Source organism: Oryctolagus cuniculus, chromosome 12 (assembly GCF_051225735.1).
Source record: "Oryctolagus cuniculus isolate XC-2025 breed Fujian yellow rabbit chromosome 12, ASM5122573v1, whole genome shotgun sequence".
Taxonomy (NCBI): domain Eukaryota; kingdom Metazoa; phylum Chordata; class Mammalia; order Lagomorpha; family Leporidae; genus Oryctolagus; species Oryctolagus cuniculus.
The window spans coordinates 88718359-88739865 of record NC_142878.1 but is presented as its reverse complement, the minus strand read 5'-3'; the positions used below and the strand labels follow the sequence as shown (position 1 = coordinate 88739865).

General features: G+C 44.2%; 2 protein-coding genes across 8 annotated transcripts in view; one reads left to right on the top strand and one right to left on the bottom strand.

The window, feature by feature from the left end:
- SLC24A1 (solute carrier family 24 member 1) overlaps positions 1–4580 on the bottom strand; it is a 44173-nt gene extending 39593 nt beyond the window's left edge. Inside the window, exon 1 of one of the 2 annotated variants that reach the window (XM_070054388.2) lies at positions 3982–4580. The gene's annotated coding sequence lies outside the window, so the exon portion shown is untranslated. Of the gene's footprint in view, positions 1–3565; positions 3751–3981 lie in introns of those variants that run through there. The other variant, XM_089310597.1, reaches the window with a different exon arrangement.
- A 112-nt stretch (positions 4581–4692) lies between these two features.
- The window catches only part of INTS14 (integrator complex subunit 14), a 29281-nt gene continuing 12466 nt past the window's right edge, over positions 4693–21507 (top strand). The window contains exons 1-9 of one of the 6 annotated variants that reach the window (XM_089310598.1): positions 4769–5075; positions 5558–5697; positions 9050–9333; positions 10702–10809; positions 15232–15387; positions 16155–16273; positions 16956–17098; positions 18436–18528; positions 20302–20446. In XM_089310598.1, coding sequence (XP_089166724.1) covers positions 9112–9333; positions 10702–10809; positions 15232–15387; positions 16155–16273; positions 16956–17098; positions 18436–18528; positions 20302–20446 — 986 coding nt within the window. In that variant the 5' untranslated portion in view covers positions 4769–5075; positions 5558–5697; positions 9050–9111. Of the gene's footprint in view, positions 5076–5557; positions 5698–9049; positions 9334–10701; positions 10810–15231; positions 15388–16154; positions 16274–16955; positions 17099–18435; positions 18529–20301; positions 20447–21507 lie in introns of all 6 variants that reach the window. The other 5 variants (XM_008268878.5, XM_002717934.6, XM_089310599.1 and 2 more) reach the window with 5 other exon arrangements.

The following is a 21507-nucleotide window of genomic DNA, read 5'->3' as shown; positions in this document are numbered from 1 at the left end:
TGCGGCCAGCGCACCGCGCTGATCCAATGGCAGGAGCCAGGAGCCAGGTGCTTTTCCTGGTCTCCCATGGGGTGCAGGGCCCAAGCACCTGGGCCATCCTCCACTGCACTCCCGGGCCACAGCAGAGAGCTGGCCTGGAAGAGGGGCAACCGGGACAGAATCCGGCGCCCCAACCGGGACTAGAACCCGGTGTGCCAGCGCCACTAGGTGGAGGATTAGCCTAGTGAGCCGCGGCGCCGGCCCACACATAGCTTTTTAATACGACAGATTTTCATGAAGTTTTTGAAGACCCCTCATGTACAGTACACACACATAAATATGTAGACACAATTCTGCAAGGATTATGCAGGAGCTGTACTTCTGTCACCCATACATGAATAAAAACAGGAGCAAAAACAAGCAACTCACTCTCAGGCACTTCAGCTCTCCAAGCCAACAGCTTGGAGAACAATACTTGAGGCAAGGAGATATGAACAGTTGATCCTAGGAAAGGAAGCACTTATTTTTCACTATTTTGAAACTCTGAATTTTTCTCTCCATAGACTTGAATTACTTCTATGATGTAAGAAATCTCATTTTGTTGTAATTTGCTCTATCTGATTTTTCTTCTCTTTTTAAGATTATTTATCTGAAAGGCAGTTATGAGGGTACGGAGAGGGTATCTTCCATCCATCCATTGGTTTTCCCAGCTGAAGCCAGAGTTGGAATTCCATCAGGGTCTCCCACATGAGTGGCAGGGTCCCAAGTACTTAGGCCACCCTCCACTGCCTTCCCACACTCATTTGCAGGAAGCTGGATCAGAAGCAGAGCAGCTGGGATTTGAATCAGCACTCCTATATGGGATGCTGCTAGTGCAAGTGGCAATTTAATCCACTGCACCATAACGCCGGCCCCATATACTTGCTTTTTCACTGAAACATGCCACGGAGGTTTTAACAGAGCGAGTGGTGAGCTGGGCAAGGTAAGTGGGAGACCAGGTCATGGGGGGGACTTTTAAAATGTAGACGTTATAACATTTTTCAAAAGAGACAGTATCCCTAATAAAGGAGTGCCACTTAAGTTTCTTCGAGAAAGTTCTTTCCACCAAATGTATTCTGTTTTCCCCTTTGACTTCACTTCTAATAACCTCCCCTCCTCCCCAAGCCCCTGTCTTCTCTCCACAAACGCACACCCAGCATCACATGATAGAGCCCGGGGACCCATGGTGGATAAGGCTCACCCTGATTCACAGAGCAGAGGCAAAGTTAATTGGAATTGGAAATGTTTAAAAGCTTTTCTTTGTTCAGTGAGTCTTTTCATTATTTTAGAATAGAGAGAAGCTTTGTAGTTTTCTCAAACGCTCTGGAAAAGACTGAAAGAGGATTGAGAGCAATTAAAAAGAAAAGGGCCACAGTTTCTTCATCAAATGCATTGCAAGGGGAAAGAGACATGGAGGGAGAAGCCTAGAGACTAAAGGGGCTTCAGAGGTTTACCTCTGATCGCAGTGTCTGGGTCTTATCTAGATCCTGATTCAAATACTCCAAGTGTAAATACTCCAAGTGTAAAGAAGTCACATTCACCATGTTTATGAGACAACTGGATGTCTGAAAGCTAACCAAATTCTTTTAAAAAATGCTTATTGATTTTTATTTATTTCAAAGGCATAGTGACAGAAAAGGAGACATATCTTACATCTACTGGTTCACTCCGCAAATGCCAGCAACAGCCAGGGCTGGGCTAAGCTGAAGCCAGGATCCAGGGGCTCCATCCAGGTCTCCTAAATAGCTGGCAGGGGCCTAAGCACTTGAGCCGTCATCTGCAGCCTCCCAGGTGATTAGCAGGGAGCGGGTCAGAAGAAATGGAGTCAGGACTAGAACCCAGGCCTTCCACAATGGGATGTCCGTGCCCAAGTGGCAGCTTAATTCACTGTGCCACAACGCCTGCTCCTTGACTACATTTTGATGACATTAAGGATGCATTATTAATTATTTTAAATTTGATAATGGTATTATAATTTAAAAAATTTATTTATGTATTTGAAAGGCAGAGTTACAGAGGGTGAGAGAGGGAAAGATCTTCCAGCAGCGGGTTCACTCCCCAGATGGCAGAGAGCTGGATCGGATATGGAGCAGCTAGGACTCAAACCAGGGTCCATATGGGATGCTGGGATCACAGATGGCAGCACTGCCTTCTATATCAGGGGCTGGTCCCTGTAGTTAATTTTTTTTAATAAGTTCTTCTCTTTTGAGATACATCCTGCAATATTTACACTATCTGGAATCTGTACTGGGGAGAAGTGAATAGGGATGTGACTGAAACAAGACCGAGGGTTGAACTGGCAGTGGAAGCTGGGGACTTACTAAAGCATTGCCCTTTAACTTTGTGTATATTGGAAAATTTCCATAATAGGATTTTTTCAGAAGAGAAAGGTCATAGCCATAATTTCCCAGGTCTTCTACTTTGGTGCACATGATGGAATGTGAGGGAGAAAGGGTGGGGGGAAAAGAGAGAGCCCGGAGCGTGGAAGAATGATATGGGAGCAGACTTGGTCCAGGCTAGAGGGGGCGGCAGCAAGGTGATGAGAGAGGGACAGCACAGGAGAGAGAGAGGGGAGGAAACATGAAAAAAAAAAAAAAAGAGAGAGAGAGATGTGGCCCACTGCTTCCTCCTCCCAAGCCCCATCTTATTCTACTTTTTCTTCATTTCTCCTTAACCTTCATCTCTGTAGAGGCCAAGTCATCTTGGGAACTGAACAACAAAGCTTCTCAGAAGTGCAGTTCAGGCAGCGGGCCCTGAGGAACCTGTACTTTCAACACAGGCCCTCGGAGAATCAGAGGTCAGGACCTCCCTTGAGCCTCAGCACCAAGCCCCTGGGAGTAGCGGGAGTAGCGTGGGATTTGTGACTAACCTTTACTCTGCCAGACTGGGGATCAAACCGCTGTGCCTTCCAAAGCCTCTGTGACAGCACTTCCCTATCTCAAGGCAGACGAAAAAAAATATAAAGGGGATGGGAGATTATGCCAAAGAAGCTGTTATTGATTTCCTTTAATGTGTGTGGAAATGCTAATGTTGAGGGTCTCCTGAGTCGGGAAAAGAAATCCATCAGCCAGCCATGGCTTGAAAGACATCTCCTTTAAGCCCTTCTAACTCTTTGTGCTGATGTGCTTTGATTTGATATGCACTGAACAATCTTCTGATTTTTTAATTGGATCCCACTAAGGAGGGAAACAAATCAAAACTCTTACCAGTTGCTCTGAGTGCCACGGAACTCTTGGTAGCTCCACGTTCCATCATCAATTTTAATAAATAGATCTTTTGATTTCCAAGTCTCCCAAAAGCCCATTCTTGAGGAGAACTGGGTCGCCAAGACCTGATCACGTCTCAGCAAACAAATAAACTTCAGCTTTAGAACCAGGTAAGATCCTGGCGCTGAGCTGGACCTACCAGGAGAACCAGAAGCCCTCTGGCTGAGTCAGCCTCACATGAGGTAGGGAGGACAACCCTACCCACACAGTCTTGGCCCCAAGCCCCTAACAGGGAAAGAACAGAAATCGGGAGGAAGCAATCAGACCGCAGCCCTACTTACCCAGAGCCCCACGCCTGCTCAGGCACAGCACCGTCTTAAGATGGTCGAGACCAGCCAGGCTGGGGCAAGTTTGGAAGCCAACCGGTACCCTAGGCCCTGATGCTGGCAAGGCTAACCCCAGGGACTGACGTGTCTTTCTCAGCCACCTCTGCTCTCACCAGGAGACAGGAAGGGACTACAAGGCCCTGGGCCCACGCTCTCCCCCAGAACAGGCTGCGACATGGCAGACACACTTGGCTGCTCAAAGCATCCTCCCGCCTGGTCCCACCCCCTATGTCGCCCCATCCCGCCCACCGAAAGGCCAATGCCTTAGGTTTTCTGGAGACCTTTCTGTTCCCACTTGGAGCATATGTGGTACAGCATTGTTCTTTGACCCGTAACTGCCCGGGAGCTGGTTGGCACCCGTTCAAGCCTACCTCTGGCTGGCACTGCGGGCTCCCCACGTGGCTGGAAAGGCAGTCACCTCTCGCTTCTTCGAGGAGCTCACTAGACGCAGGCTGCAGATGCAAGCGTCAGCTGGCCAAAGGCAGGCGCGGGCCCACCAGGGGCAGACCCCTCAGCCATGGGGGAACCGACCGAACCTTCCCTGGGCTTCCCTCCCAGTAGGGGCAGGGAGGTAAGGTGAACATGGAGGCTGCAGAGACCAAGAGGTCACGTCTGGGTTCAAGTCGGCTAAGGAAAACACACCGTGCTTCTGTGGGCGCCCTCCTACGACAAAAATGACCGGGTTTTTTTGTTTGTTTTCTAAGAGCCAGAGGAAGATTCTGTCGCCTGCTTGAGGACCTGAGGGAGGAGTATGCAGGGTGGCCAGGAGCAGTGAGGGTTAGGTTGGGCCTGGGTTAGTGAAGGGACGGAAGTGTGAATTGGTTACACAGTCCCGGGACAGCAGAGAGGCCCCATGTGTCAAGGAGGGAGAGGGCCCGAGGAGAACGAGAAGAGCCTGGGGATGGGGAGAGGGGCGGGCGGGGACAGACCCAGCCGGAGCTGCGCAGAGCTGAGGGCTCGTGGGGAGGAGCAGCGGGATGGTCTCGGGCTGGCCCCAGCGGAGAGACGCGCCCCCTAGCGTCCCTGCCGAGCCACACAGCCCGGCTTCGGGCAGTCGCCGAAGCCCCGCCCAGCCCCGCGCTCGGTGCGGGCGCCCGGCTCGCTTTTGTCGCGCGGCCCTATAGTTCCGGCTGTGGCGCGCGCACGGAAAGTTTAGGCAGACGGACTGTGACCTGCGATGGGCTTGCCGGGGGAGAGGGAGACCGGGGGCCGGCGGCTCTCTTTCGCTGCTGGCTGGGGCTACGCTTGAAGGAGTTAGGGGCGAAGAAGGAGGCAGGGCCAGCGCCCGGCCTTCTCGCCGCCCGGGGGCTGCCCCGCGCCGTCTCTGAGGCGCCAGTTCCGGGGCCCTGCGCCCGGCCTCCCAGCGCTCGTGCGACCCGGGGTCCTCAGCGCCGCGGACCCGGCACGGTTTCGCCTCTTCTGCCCGTGGAAGATTTCCAGATCTCGAAATTGTTTGATTTCTAAGGTAAACGTGTTCCCCAGATGCGTTCCGCACGTGGGAATTCTGTCTCTAGGGTGAGCAGCTAGAGGTGGAGTTATAGCTGGGAACTCGGGAGGGACCCCAAGTCCGGCTGACGCCGCGGAATAGGCGGGGACCCTCGGAGAGCGGACTGCGCAGGACCGGTGCTTTGGGGAGGGGCTCGTTCTCAGGCAGGGGGTTCTAAATGGGTAGCAGAAGGGGACTTGGCATCTAAGGCCAAATCGGATAGGCGAGGGTCTCTTCCCAGGAGAAAGACAACACCGAGTTGGAAGCTACTCGCAGCAAAGGTGTGGGTGTGGGGTGCACTGGGGACTGCAAAGGTTAGGATCAGCCCAGGTGACGAGGACATCGCTAGACCGGTGGGCAGCGATTTGGGGGGGGTGGTGGTGGTTATTTTTTATTTTTTTAAGTCAGGCCTAGCCTGCCTGAGTGGATCATTGTTCAGGAACATTCAACTCCTCCTTTAGCTTCTGTGCTGCTTACAACCAACCTGAATACTAAATTAATTGGCTTCCCACGACTTGGCCACGGCGAAAAGTGTGCTTAGAGTGAAGGCAAGTGCATCAGTCAGGAGAAAAAGCCAGCCCCAAAGGCGCCTTCAGAGAAGGTGAGGCTGGCAGCCGTGGTCACCCATCCCAGTGTTACAGCAGATTTCATGGGCCAGGAGTGTTTTTGTTTTTGTTTTTTAAATGCTTGATCCAAGTCTGTGTCCGCTATTTCCCATTCTCCAAAGAGGTGATGGCTGTACATCCCATGATCCCCAACCCTGAAGACACAAGTCCTTCGTGCTTGAATGGCACTGCCATAGGAACTGGGTGACTTGATCTGGGCATGGGTGTAGGAGTCCCTGGGATCTCAGCTTGAATCAGCAGGATATGTGTAGCGGGTGTTCAGAGTTAAGATGTGTAGTGTGATTTGCTGAAGAATTGTTCCATGTATTGATAGTAGTGCAGTAGTCATTATCAAATATTTGTTGAGAACCAACGTGTGCTGGTTACTATAGTAAGTCCAGTCGGCAAAATCTGACCTAGTCCCTGCCCTAGGTGAGCTTGTGGTCCATTGTAGTGTAGTAGAACCAGTGTTGTCCAGGACCTCACTTCTTGAGTAACAGAAGTGAACAAAATAGTACCAAGTTGATACACCTAAACTCCGGGAAACCCACAAGCCCTCAGAACTTCCAAACTTACTTTGGACAGCTTGTCACCTGGTTTTCTGAAAGCCCACAACAGTCAAAATGCTGCAAATAAGAATGATCACAGATAAAAATGGAGTGCAGACTAACCTCTAAAAATTCTATAGAGACAGCACCAAAGCAGCACGACAGCCTCTGGATCCTTCGAGTGTGGGAGGAGTGATCTGCCCCCCAGTTGAGGAATTGCTGGTATGAAGTGCAACATCAGGGCATCAGTTTGCTGGGTAGTGTTGGTGTTTAGAGTGATGTTCCTAAGTCATCCTCTTAGGATGACTTAGGTTTAGCACACACTGTTCAGTGAGGCAGAGAAAAGGGGTACATATTTTAATTTTTTCCCACCACAATGGTGAAATGTTTTACAATTCAAAGGAGTCTGGGAAAGTAATCCTGCTTCACTCCCCACCCCCCATCCCCCAGTTTAACTTTATTGATGTTGGATACACGAAATATAACAATATATTTCAAATGTGTCTCAAGCCATTATGTAGTGAAAGGCTTTTCCTACTTGACCTGAGTCCCTTCCCCACATGGATAACATTGTTTCAATGACAGTATGTTGAGTTTCCAACAGCCTACTTACCCATAGAATTTTAGAATATCACATGTTTGCAGTTGGGTACTGTACCAAAACAAGTAGTCTGGCCACTGTTAAATTTTTTTGAAATGAGTCCCCAAAAAAGAAAATACTGGATATTAAATTTCTTTCTTTTTTTTTTTTTAAGATTGATTTTATTTATTTGAAAGGCAGAGTTACAGAGAGAGGTAGAGACAGAGAGAGTGCCTTCCACCCGCTGGTTCACTCTTCAGGTGGCTGCAATGGCCGGAGCTGCACCGATCCAAAGCCAGGAGCCAGGAACATCTTCAAGGTCTCCTACATGGGTGCAGGGGCCCAAGCACTTGGGCCACCTTCTACTGCTTTCCCAGGCCATAGCAGAGAGCTGGATCGGAAGAGGAGCAGCCGGGACTAGAACTGGCACCCATATGGGATGCCGGTGCTTCAGGCCAGGGCTTTAACCTGCTGCACCACAGCACCGGCCTCATGGATATTAAATTTCTAACCTATTTATATCCACCTGGAGTCCTCCTAATTGTAAATAATACATGCAATATGGTTTTATGAATTTATTAGCAATGTATACATATAATCTTGTGACTTATTTTTCTCCATTTTTTTTTTTAAGATTTATTTATTTGAGAGGCAGAGTTACAGACAGAGAGAGGGAGAGACAAAGAGGTCTTCCATCCTCTGGATCACTCCCCAGTTGGCTGCAATGGACAGAGCTGGGCCAAACTGAATCCAGGAGACAGGAGCTCCCTCCAGGTCTCCAATGTGGGTGCAGGGGTTCAAGCACCCAGGCCATCCTCCACTGGATCAGAAGAGGAACAGCCGAGACATGAATTGGTGCCTATCTGGGATGCTGGCACCTTAGGCAGAGGCCTAACCTACTGTGCCACAGTGCTGGCCTCCCTCCATTCTTTATATAAATATTTCTCATGTGGGGCACGAATTTGGCTTAGTGGTTAAGACATCTATATCCCATATCAGAGTGCCTGGGTTTGATTCCTGGCTCTAGCTTCCCACCAGTGTGGACCGTGAGCAGCAGCAGATGATAACTCAAAGTAGTTGGGTTCCTGTCACCCATGTGGGAGACCTGGATTGAGTTCCTGGCTCCCAGCTTCAGGCCAGCCCAGTCCTAACTGTTGCAGGAATTCGGGGAATTAACCAGCAGATGAGAGCTCCCTCTGCTGTCTCTTCTCTCTTTCTTGAGCTAATTCTAGCTTTTATACATATTCTTTAATTTTCTTTTTCTTCACAATTAAAGCACCATTGAGGCGGGCACCGCGGCTCACTAGGCTAATCCCCCACCTGCGGCGCCGGCACACCAGGTTCTAGTCCCAGTCGGGGCGCCGGATTCTGTCCCGGTTGCCCCTCTTCCAGTCCAGCTCTCTGCTGTGGCCTGGGAGTGCAGTGGAGGATGGCCCAAGTGCTTGGGCCCTGCACCCATATGGGAGACCAGGAGAGGCACCTGGCTTCCGGCTCGGGATCAGCGCGGTGGACCGGCCGCAGCGCGCCAGCCGTGGTGGCCATTGGAGGGTGAACCAACGGTAAAGGAAGACCTTTCTCTCTGTCTCGCTCTCTCACTGTCCACTCTGCCTGTCAAAAATTAAAATAAATAAATAAATAAATAAAGCACCATTGGCCAGTTTGTGTAAAATAAGTGCTACTGAGGCTAACAGTTTGTTGCTTTGTGGTGCTTAATGACTTCCAGCTTTGTCTAACTTGCATTATGATTTTACTTGTTTTTTTACTTTTATATTTTACATCCATTTTAATTTAAAAAAGGACACCACACAACAAAATAAACAGTTGTGCTAATATTATTGTATTAAGATACTGAAAGTGCCAAAAAAGAATGGTTGATTGTCAATACACCAACATATGACAAAGAGAAATATTCTTCAATAAGTTAAGTGTTGGAGAGGTGATGTAGGAGTGTTTATTATATTAAATTGTGTAAAAGTTGAAAGTAGGAAGCTGAAGAGCTACCTGAATTTTCCCAATGGATACACTTCAGGTGGTCTCTGCTTTAATGGCTGTCACATGGGACACAGGGTGAAGCCCTCACAGTGCGCTAAGCTGCTTACTTCCCTCTTGCTGAAGTCTCTGCAGATTGCCTTCACTTCCACTCAGATGGGATTTGCCTCCATGCATTTCTGAGAAACTGGTTAAAATAATGGTGAAAAAAACCTTATTTATTTCCAACAGCATTTCTCTGTTGGTAGTACGCTGTTCACATTCTCATTGGAAACACTGGGATCATTTTCATCATGCCGACGGTGGTGGTAATGGACGTGTCCCTCTCCATGACCCGCCCTGTGTCTGTCGAGGGCTCCGAGGAGTACCAGCGGAAGCACCTGGCAGCCCATGGTTTGACGATGCTGTTTGAGCACATGGCCACAAATTACAAGCTCGAATTTACAGCCTTGGTGGTTTTTTCATCACTCTGGGAGCTGATGGTCCCTTTCACACGAGATTATAACACCCTACAGGTAACAAAAGGAATTGTTATTGCTTGTACAGGGCCCAAAAGTATTAGAAGGAAAACAGTGCTTAATATCACACCAAAGTTCTAGAACTTGGAAATATTTAATAAAAAGCCAGTGAGTACTTTTTATGTGTAGCTATAGAACAAGGGTTCACAACTACTAGGTCTTAGGCCTTTCTGTGGATGAGCTATGAGTTAGAGCTGTGTGTTGTTAGTTTTCTTCTCTTGGTTTTATGAGATTCCTTGAGGAAAGGCAAGCAGTCAGTGCTCCATTCCCTCAAGTTTAGGGTCTTTATGTTCAACATTTTCCTGTTCTCTACTTTGCTGTAGAACTTGAAGAAATGAAAAACAGCCCTTCTTTATGAAAACATTTATTGTAGAGCAATTCAAATTGTTATTTTCTCACCAACAAATAGCTTGAGTTATAGATCCCAAGAAATTATAATTTTTTTAAAGATTATTTATTTTACTTGAAAGTCACAGTTACAGAGAGAGGAGAGGTAGAGAGAGAGAGAGAGAGAGGTCTTCCATCCACTGGTTCATTCCCCAGATGGCCGCAACGGCTGGAGCTGCACTGATCCGAAGCCAGGAGCCAGGAGCTTCCTCTGGGTCTCCTACATGGGTGCAGGGGCCCAAGGACTTGGGCCATCCTCCACTGCTTTCCCAGGCCATAGCAGAGAGCTGGATCAGAAGAGGAGCAGCCGGGACTAGAATCGGCACCCATATGGGATGCCGGCGCTTCAGGCCAGGGCTTTAACCCACTGTGCCACAGCGCTGGCCTTAGAAATTGTAATTTTTAAACCCCAGTTGATAAGTGCTATCTTCCAAAGGTGTTTTCTGTGATATGCCCAAGAGTTTACTTTCTGACAACATCTCTACATCATTAAAATTTCCACCATTGCCTAAAACAGTGTCTTGACCACAGTGAGTACTTGCTAAGTGTCTGTGGAATTAAATTGAATAGTTTAATGATGGTTGGGCAGTTTAGAAATCCAAAATCAAGGAGGTTTGAATTGTTTTTTAAATATAAGTAATATAATTTTTGTTAGAACATTTAACATATTTTAAGCAACTCAAAAACTTTTTCATAATTGTACTGGCTTTCTTAATAAGGGGATTTTTTTCATGTTAGCACTTCTGAAATGTACAGAACTGCTATATAAGGAGTGAGGTGTAATGCTTATGACCAGGAGTCAGACTGCTTGGTTTCAGATCTCAGATCTGCCACTTCTAGTCATAACCTGTGCTCTGAAGCTCTCAGAGACACCATGTCCCCTGTGTAACATTCATACCTGGGACAGTTCATGTTGTTTTCTGATAACAGATTAAAATAGTGAAGGATAATGAGCAATGTTTTCTTTTATTCAATAAGGAGGCACTAAGTAATATGGATGATTATGACAAGACCTGCCTGGAGTCCGCATTAGCTGGTGTGTGCAATATCGTTCAGCAGGAGTGGGGTGGTGCAGTTCCTTGCCAGGTAATGAGTGATCAATTCTTTTGGTTGCCCTAAGTTAAACACATTAACCACTGAGGTGCTTTGAGCTTCTTCAGGCTCTGACACAGCATGCATTGTAAGTTCCACAAACCACATTTTATACTTTTGGTATCTTTTTTAAAAGACAGCACTAAATCATTCTAATCACATCACACTGATCTAATCTATATCACTCTGATGTGCTCAGAAAGCAACAAAGTGATGCCTTACGGAAAGCATCTGCCTGGTAAATTGGCTTACTGCAAACCAGTGCTGTTTGTATAAAACACAAAGGGCTCACAATAGTTTTTTGGAACTATGCTCCCTGGAAGGGGTTGTTACGATTTTGAGTAGCAGAATTTAAACCTCAGTACACTGTAGTTCGTCTTCATTATCTCAGTGCAGCTTTTGTTCAGCAGACTTTTCACAGTCTCAACTACCTGAGTTGTCTAAAAAATGAGGAGTGTGAATGTCATAAAATCTGTGGCTCTTAGAGTCCATAGCGGATCCACAGTCAGCATCAAGTCAGAGCAGGATAGTAACAAAGAGAGCTAGAAATTTGCAGTAAGCAGATACCTTGAGAAGTAGCAGCATATTTTGAAGAAGGAAAACAAAATTGTTGCTAAAAGAGAATCACAGTGGTCTACAACAGAAGTTAGCAGCAGTGTTTTTCTGTATTTTAGGCTTTGTAGGTATCTGTGGCAACCACTCAACTCTGCTGCAGTAGCATGAAAGCAACCATTGATAACAAGTAAATGAAAAGGCATGGCTGTTTTCAAATAAAACTTTGTTTACAAAAGTAGGCAGTGGCTAGATTTGGCCTGTGGGCTGTAGTTTGCTGGCTCTGATCACCATTTTTTTTTTTTTTTAAGATTTATTTACTTAGTTGAGAGGCAGAAGTGCCGACAGAGAGAGAAAGAGACAGAGAGGTCTTCCATCTACTGGTTTACTCCCCCAAATGTCCACAATGGCCAGAGATGGGCCTGTCTGAAGCCAGGAGCCAAGAGCTTCTTCCAGGTCTCCCACATGGGTATAGGGGCCCAAGCACTTGGGCCATCTGCTGCTTTCCCAGTCCATTGGCAGCGATGCTGGATCGGAGGTGGAGCAGCCTGAACTCAAACTGGCACCCATATGGGATGCTGGCATCATAGACAGTGGCTTAACTGGTGCACCACACCACCAGCCCTAGGAAATCCTTTTGATCAATTTACTTTCAGAAATAAAAAAAAAGCTTGATGCCTTACTTTTTAAGCATTATTTATTTTGGTAAGCTCACAATATCTAATTTCCTAATAATACTGAATTTTTTTATTAATAGCTTCTAAATTGGAAGCTAGCAGCTCAACACTGTTTCATTTATTATTTCTTCTGTGGTTTAGAGGAGAAACTCAAAATTTTTAAGAACCAGACCTGTGTACATGCAGACTTTTGCCCTTTAATATTTTCCTTCCTTTAGTAAAGGAAGAATCTGAATTTGAGATGTACCATACTCTGAGTACAGGGGCCTGAGACTGAATCCATGTAGACTTGCCTGATATATTTTGATTAAATCAAATCTAAGGGACTGTATTAAAGGTAGTAGTTATTAATGATTGTTTTTATAATTAGTTACTATGAAATTTATTTAAATGTTGAATTTTTAAAAATGGGGATTTTAGACAGCTGGACTTTGCCTTCATTATCGGAGTAAAATTTGTCATATTCTGACATTTCATAAAATATTTCATTATCACAGAGCATCTGGGAAACCTAATGGCAGATATAAGTCATTATATAGCAGTTGCTGGTACTTGGAAAAGGAAATCAATTCCTTATGGTTAATCAAATATCTTCCCAAACAATAAGATCCCTTAAGGGATCAATGAAGTTTTTTTTTTTTAATATTTATTTATTTATTTGAATGTCAGAGTTACAAAGGGGGGGGTGGGGCTGGCACTGTGGCATAGCAGGTAATGCTGCTGCCTGCAGTACCAGCATCCCATGTGGGCACCGGTTGTCCACTTCCGATCCAGCTCTCTGCTGTGGCCTGGGAAAGCAATGGAGGAGACCCAAGTCCTTGGGCCCCTGCACCCATGTAGGAGACCCGGAGGAAGCTCCTGGCTTTGGATTGGTGCAACTCCAGCCATTGCTGCCAACTGGGGAGTGAACCATCAGATGGAAGACCTCTCTCTCTCTGCCTCTCCTTTCTCTGTGTAATTCTTTCATATAAATAATAAAATATTAAAAAAAAAAAAAAAGAGACCTTCCATCCACTGGTTCACTCCCCAGATGGCCACAATGGCTGGGGCTGACCAGGCCAAAGCCAGGAATCAGGAGCTCCAGGTCTCCCATGTAGGTGGCAGGGTCACAGGCACTTGGGCCATCTTCTACTACTTTTCCCAGGCGCATTAGCAGGAAGCTGGATTGGAAATGGAGCAGCCAAGACTCAAACTGGAGCCCATATAGGATGTCAGAGTTGCAGGTGGTAGCTTTACCCACTATGCTACAACACCAGCCCCTATGGAGCATTCTTGAACTTTTGTAATAAATGCCAGTGTTGTGGCCTATTATTATCAAGTTACTGACTAGGCTAGGGAGAGCAAAAATAATCCTATGTTGGCGTAGTTAGAAAGTCTACCCTCTACTGTTGGATGTCTCTGAAAGCAATGAGGAAGCAGAAAATGACTTTGCAACTACCATCTGTTATTGGTATTTATCTATCTATCTATTTATCTATCTATTTATTTATTTAAAAGGCTGAGTAACAGAGAGATCTTTTCTACCCACTGGTTCACTCCCCAAATGCCTGCAACAGCCAGAGCTGGGCCAAGCTGAAACTAGGAGCCTGGAACTCCATCCTATCCCCTGCATGAATGGCAGGGGTCCAAGTACTTGAGTCATCTGCTTCCTCCCAGGATGAATTAGCAGGAACAGGATTCGGAAACAGAGGAGCCAGGACTTGAACCAACACTCTGATTCAGGCATCCCAAGCAGCAATTTCATCTGCTGTGCCATAATGCTCACCCCTATAAAAAATATTTTTAAAGCAGATGTCATTTTAGTTGACCAGTAATAGAATTTGTTGTCTTTGAAAATCAAGTCGCAAAGTTCTGACTTCTGTGGTGGTACTTTTTTTTTTTTAAAGATTTATTTATTTTGGGGGACCAGTGCTGTGGTGCAGCGGGTTAAGCCGCCATCTGTAGTGCTGGCATCCCATATGGGTTCTGGTTCAAGTCCCAGGTGCTCCAATTTTGATCCAGCTTTCTGCTATGGCCTGAGAAAGCAGTAGAAGATGGCCCAAATCCTTGGGTCCATGTGCCCGTGCAGGAGACCCAGAAGAAGCTCCTGGCCTGGACCATCCCCAGCCACAGTGGCCGTTTGGGGAGTGAACCAGTAGAGGGAAGATTTATCTCTCGGTCTCTCCTCTCTCTCTCTTTCTCTCTCTCTGACTTTCAAATAAATCTTTTTTTTTTTTTTTTTTTTTTTTTTTTTTTTTTTTTATATATGGAAGGCAGAGTGACAGAGAAAGAGGGAGAGGCAGATAGAGATCTTCTGTCTGCTGGCTCACTCCTCAAATGGCCACGACAGCCCGGGCTGGGTTAAGCCAAAGCCAGGAGCCTGAAACTCCATCTACATCTCCCACATGGGTGCCAGGGGCCCAAGTACTTGGGCCATCATCTGCTTCAACAGAGCATATGAGACCCGAACCAGCCTTTCCATGTGGAATGTGGACATGCCAAATGGAGGTGTAACCCACTGTACCACAACTCCAACCTCTGGTGGTACTATTTAGGGACATCTCTTATGGAAGAGATGGGTTCTATTTTTAATACAATTAAGTAAGAATTAGTTAAAAATATTTTGTTCTTTTTTAAAGTGTCCCAAGACAATCTTTTTTTAAAGGCTTAATTAGATGAATAGAGTAAAAGTGCATAGATTTTAAGTACCTGGTTCATTGACTTTTTTTTTTTTTTTAAGATTTATTTTATTTATTTGAAAGAATTACAGAGAGCGGTAGAGACAAAAAGAGAGAGAGGTCTTCCATCCACTGGTTCATTCTCTAAGCGGCCACAGTGGCTGATCCAAAGCCGGGAGCCAGGAGCTTCTTCCAGGTCTCGCATATGGGTGCTGGGGTCCAAGGACTTGGGCCATCCTCCGCTGCTTTCCTAGGTGCATTAGCAGGGTACTGGATCAGAAGTGGAGCAGCTGGGACTCAAACTGGTGCCCATATAGGATGTTGGCACTGTAGACTGGGGCTTTAACCCATTGTGCCACAGTGCCGGCCTCTCAATGAGTTTTGACAAATGCATGCACCTGTGTAACCACTACTATAATAAAGGTACTGAACTTTTCTGTCACCACACAAAGCTTCCTCATGCCCCTTTTTAGTAGTGAAAACATTGCTAAATGGTACTGTAATGTACAAACCTCTCTGTTTGCAAACAGGTTGTTCTGGTGACGGATGGCTGTCTTGGCATTGGTAGAGGGTCACTGCGGCATTCCCTGGCTACTCACAATCAAAGAAGTGAGAGCAACAGGTTCCCACTGCCCTTTCCTTTCCCATCTAAGTTGTATATCATGTGCATGGCAAACTTGGAGGAGGTAATGCTTTTTACTAAGTTCTTTCAGTTTGATTATATAGATTTTAGGGCTTAGTTTATTTTTTAGTTTATTTAGTTTATTATTAGTTACTTTTATTCTATATATTCTGTAACATTATACTCCGTTGTTTTCAGCAGAGGCTGTCACTGCCTATATTTGAAAAGACTGAAATTTTAGTGTTGCCCTATTTTGGGAACATAGTTAAAGTTGCTCTCCATCTTCATGATGAGTGCTGAAGGTGTGAGACGTTCTTTTTGGAGTTAGTTATTTACCTTATTTAGAAATTCTGTCCATTTCGGTGGAAATGTTGACACAGGTGTACTTTGATTTTTTAGGTAAAGTAACATGACTCTACTGTATGTTTACTAGACACATTACTTCCTGGTTTTACCATTTATTTGGGAAAGTTATTTAACCTTTCTACCCTTAATTTTTCTCTCTGTAAGATGTAAATAATGATTGTTCTTACCAAAAGGTGTTATAAACACTTTGGAGGGAAGATGCTGTGTAATACTAATTGGTCACCTTTGAGAATCCTTACAAAGCTGCTTCTGAATGAAATAACTGCACGCATGTCATTTATATGACATCCCTCCCTTGTATCCTTGAGTCAAATTGTGATAGTCATTTCCTTCTCATATTGGCTGTTTAAAAAATCATCTCAGTCATTTATTGCCTGTGTTATTATGATGGCTGTGACTTTGGTGTACCGAGAGTGACCTGGCATTTTGTGCCATTTTGAAAGGGTCATCCTTTTTGCTTTGTAGCTTCAGAGCACGGATTCCTTGGAGTGCCTTGAACGTCTCATAGACTTAAACAATGGTGAAGGGCAGATTTTTACTATTGATGGCCCCCTGTGCTTGAAAAATGTACAGTCTATGTTTGGGTGAGTATATGCACTGAGCTTTTTTGCCTTTTTACAATCCAATACTATAATTTGGGATCCAGCAGGAATTTTGGTTTTACTATTTCTAATTGTCCTTTTATTTTGCCCATTGTACTTTTCTCAGATAAAATGATAGTATTGATTTTGTAAATTGAACATGACTAAACCTCTAATGGCTGACTTCCTTACAGTTTCAAAGATTGCCTTGCTTTGTGGGCTTTTCATAATTGAAATTTCACCAAAAATGTCAGATTTGAGGCAAATGTTTGGTGTAGCAGTTAAGACACCTGCATCCCATATCGGAGTGCCTGGGTTCCACACCTGGCTCTGCTCCTGACTCCAGCATCCTACCAATACAGATCCCGGAGACAGCCATCTGACTCCCGCCACCTATATGGGAGGCCTGGATTGACATCCTAGCTCTCAGCTCAGCCTGGCCCAGTCCCAGCCATAGCAGGCATTTGGAAAGTGAACCAGCAGATGGGAGCTCTCTCTGTCTCTGTCAGTTTCACAAATAAATGAATTTTTAGAAAGAATCAAGGCCATTTATTTGTAAATATCAGATTTTGTTCTGTTTCACAAATGGTCAGATCTTGGGTTTAGAGTCAACTTGAAGGGAAAACAAACTTTGCATCTTGAAAAATTACTGTGTATCATATTAATATTAATCATCATATTCTAGAAAATTGATAGATCTGGCATATACACCTTTCCATGCTATTCTCAAGTGTGGCCACCTAACAGCTGATGTGCAGGTCTTCCCAAGGCCAGAACCTTTTGTCGTAGATGAAGAAATTGATCCTATACCTAAAGTTATTAATACAGGTAACTGTTTTTTTTTTTTTTTAATTTACTTAGTTTCTCTGTTATCCTTACTTTCTTCTAACTTGAGACTTTTACCTTCTTCTCCATCTAGGTGAGTTGAAATGAATATATACTATGATCTAGGGTGCTGTTGTCATCAGCACTTTGCATTGGTGGATACATTACCTAAAAGGTGGCAGATTATTGATCTTTTCTGTTGAGGTTAATCTCCAATTGTAGATAATTGTAACTTTGAATCACTAGAGCTGGAAATCATGGCTATATTCACTAGCATTGAAATCCTTGAGATGATTCTTAAAAGAGATATTAAATTCATGTATAAAGGACTAGCTTCTGGACTCGTCTGTATGACTCTTGCTATGTGACCCTGGAAAGTCACCTCCTCTAGTTCTTATTGGCTAGATGAGTTGAATCAACCTGATGATCACTAAGCTGTCAGCTCTTCCTGTACTTGTCCCGCCCTATCTTTTAGTTCCATTTTCCATTAACTTTTTGAGTACCTAGGTGCTTATACTGATTCATTTGTTAGTCAGCTAGGAGAGGTGATGACAGCAAGTCTCAAAAGAAACACACTTCCTAATTTGTTAGAATTACAATGTATTCATTATGATTCTGATATTTTCATTGTTTTGAGAATATAGGTCTTAATTTGCTTAGAAAAAAGACTGAAAAGCAGTTCAATAAAATAGATTTCCTTTTATGATGAATATGATTTTATTTTTCTTATTTACAACTTCTAGTGTTTTCCAGGTTTTTGTACTTATATATTTATGTAATCAGGAAAAATGTTTTAAAATTCTTTTGACTTCAACTTTCATGTTGTCTTTATTTTAGCTTTTAAAAAAATAATTTTGGTCTTTAGTACAGCTTATATAAAGCAAAGAAATTATTGTCATTAGACTGCTTATCTTGGTTTTGTAAAGGACTTGTTTTTCTCAGGGAAATGTTTTTAATGTGGAGCTTACCTTCCAAGGAAGGTTGAAGTAAGTTGTTGTGGACGTGTGTGACTCTGACGCCCCCTGGTGACATGAACATCTCTGACTATGTAGAGGAATTTGACCTTTTAAGATGCTTGCCTTAACTGGGAACTAGTCTCATAAAACTGAAGTTTACCTGATTTATCATATCACTGACTTTTTTTAAGTGAAAGATAATGATTACTTCCTGATCTACCTGAAATGAGAATTCTTAGAGTTACTCAGAGAGAAGCTTAATAAATTTACCAGTCCTCATATTTGAAATCCCCACCTATATAGTGTGTTTATGAAATCTAACATAGAATATATTGTACTTTCCCATTGTATAAATTAATGCTATGTTGATTTTTTTCCTTTCAGATTTGGAAATAGTGGGATTTATTGATATAGCTGATATTTCAAGTCCCCCTGTTTTGTCCAGACATTTAGTGTTACCTATAGCACTTAACAAAGGTGAGTTCTCTTCCTATTCCATGGACAAATGTGAAGTATCTTATTGTCTAAAGTTATTCTTAAATGTTAAATAGCAGGAAAACTTATTTTGCAGAATTAGATGAAAGGAATAGCTATTGAACTAGATTTTAGAAAATGTTACTGAATCTATCAGAAAATAAATTCTGCTGCTTTACACTGTGGAAAACATGTTGGCACATATTTACCACACATTGGCTTGTACAGTTGCAGTGGAAATCCTTTAGAGATGCGAGTGCTTAGTTGCTCATCCAGGGCTCTGCCTTTCCTATTAGGAATGCCCTGAGAAAGACAAAGTATGGTTACAGATAATGTGGAAGTCAAGCATAGCTGAACAAGGGGAAGAAGCATGTTTGTTCTTTGTTCTTTTAGTGTCAAGCACATAGTAGATACACATTAAAAATGTTTGAAAGAATGGATAAATCTAGATCCTTGCAAGTCCTCATTACTTGATTGATTGATTGATTGATTGATTTTTGACAGGCAGAGTTAGACAGTGAGAGAGAGAGATAGAGAGAAAGGTCTTCCTTTTGCTATTGGTTCACCCCCCACCACCACCACCAAGTGGCTGCTACGGCCAGTGCGTTGCGGTCGGCGTGCTGCACCGATCCAAAGCCAGGAGCCAGATGCTTCCTCCTGGTCACCCATGTAGGTGCAGGGCCCAAGGACTTGGGCCATCCTCCACTGCACTCCCAGGCCACAGCAGAGAGCTGGACTGGAAGAGGAGCAACCGGGACAGGATCCGGCTCCCTGACTGGCACTAGAACCCGGGATGCTGGTGGCGCTGGCCAAGTCCTTGTTACTTTAGAATATACCTCTCCGGGAACTATAAAGTCACATCCCCAAATTCAGCATCTCTAGAGAATGTGAGCCTCTAGCTCTTTGAAATTCTCTCTCTTCTGTTCTAGGCTGACTATCCACTTTATTTTTATCCACTCTCTCCAAGAAGTTTATCCAGTCAATCAGTTTTCCACTTAATGAGTTATCATTTCTGTTTACTCCAAGGTTATCTTGGTTGGAGTGTTGGCTATCCAATAACCACTCAATCATATATCCATAGAACTTGATACATTCCCGCAGATGGCATGTCTGTAATTTACCTTACTGTTCTCAGAGAACAACCAGCTTCCCCTTATTTCTCAGGTCCTGGGGGAAATCTGTGTGTCTATATAATTGTCGAAAAAGAAATTGAGCAAAACAAAGAGTTTATATAGGGAGAAATTATTGGAAGGCAAAATAGGGCCATGTTAAAAGGGCTGTTGAATGCCACTCTAAAGTGAGCAAATTATTCCTGTTGAAAAAGAAAATCATTGTCTCTGGCTCTCAAATTTAAAAGTTTTTGAAAAAAAAAAGTTTTGTTTTTCTAATGGATAATTAAGTGGTTTTCAGTATATTTTAGTTGTGTTCCCATCACTACAATCAAGTCTAGAATTTTTTCATCACCCCAACAACAAGCCCAGTGCTAACTGTTAACCCCCAGCCCTCCATTTCCCCAGTCCCAGATAACCACTAAAATCCTTTCTGTTTCTATATAGATTTGCCTATTCTGGATGTTTTGTGTAAATAGAATCCATACAGTACCTGAAAACTGCTTTATATGGATTTGGAGAACTGGGATGAGTTTTTTCCATTTGTTACAATATTCCTTTACAACTCTGTACACCTTCATTTCAAGACTGAAAGCAGCAAGAATATAATTGGCCTGGGGTTTCTGTGGCTAATATCAGCCTAGCCTGTTTCCTCTTCTTTTTACAGAAGGTGATGAGGTGGGTCCTGGCATCACTGATGACACTGAAGATGAAAATTCAGCCAACCAGATTGCAGGCAAAATACCCAACTTCTGTGTCCTGCTCCATGGCAGCCTAAAAGTAGAAGGAATGGTGGCGATTGTTCAATTAGGGTAGGAAAGATTGTTTACATTTGGTTGACTGGAAGGGAAAATCAGTTCATTAGTGAAGTATTGCACAAACATTTCTGAAGAGAGAGAAAAGTCCGTGTCACTTTTTTCCTTTCACAACCACACCATTTCCACCTGACATTACCTTCTAAACTACTCTTTGAATCCCCTAGAATAAATAAGGAATGATCTTAATTATATTATTTTTTATAGTATCTCCTTTCTCAACTTTCTTCTTTTTTATCCTGTCTGCAGTATCTGGGCTCCAGGTAGAGCCATGTTACTAACTTGCAATAGGAGCATAGGCAGATTCACAGACTCTTCATTTATAAAATGAGCAGGTAGTGCCAAATGAAAATAGATGGGATCACTTTGAGCTTTTTACCATGTGCCAGCTACTCCCAGGCACTTTGCACTTGTTCACACGTTTATCCCTTCCTCTGTGCAGAAGTATCAACATTAACCCCATTTTATAGATGAGGAGACTGACATTTGAAGAGGCCAAGGAACTTCCCCAAGTTCACACAGGGAGTCAACGAAAGAGCCAGGATTCTTGCCCACATGTTCTGACTCCAGAGCCTGTACTCCTAACTGCTGTGCTGTATGCTTTCCCTGTGAGGAACGTCCTTCTAACTTTTCCATCCTCTGACATCTTGAAATCTGCAAAATATCTGCTTCCCTTTCTATGATGCTTGTTGTTAGAAAAGACGAGATGACTGTGCACCTCTGCCTATCACCTAGGATTGGTGTAGGAAATCAAGAGGTTAATCAGAGGAAACATGGCTCCATTTCTACTTGAGTTAGAATTACCTAGTCCAAAAGGAAGACTGCACTTCTTACTAGTCTCCTGCATTTCTTGGCACTCAAAGTACTGTCACTGGCTCTGATTATGGGAACCACCTGGGGCCTTTGAGAAGCTGGAACAGCGTGTCTGTTACATAACAAGGTGGTGGCCGTGTGCCCTGTGTGAGAAGAGCTCCCTGTGCGTGATGGCGTGAGGCAGCTAAAAGGACCTGTAGACCACAGCCTTTCCTTCTCACCACCCTGCGGCTACTTGCTGTCCT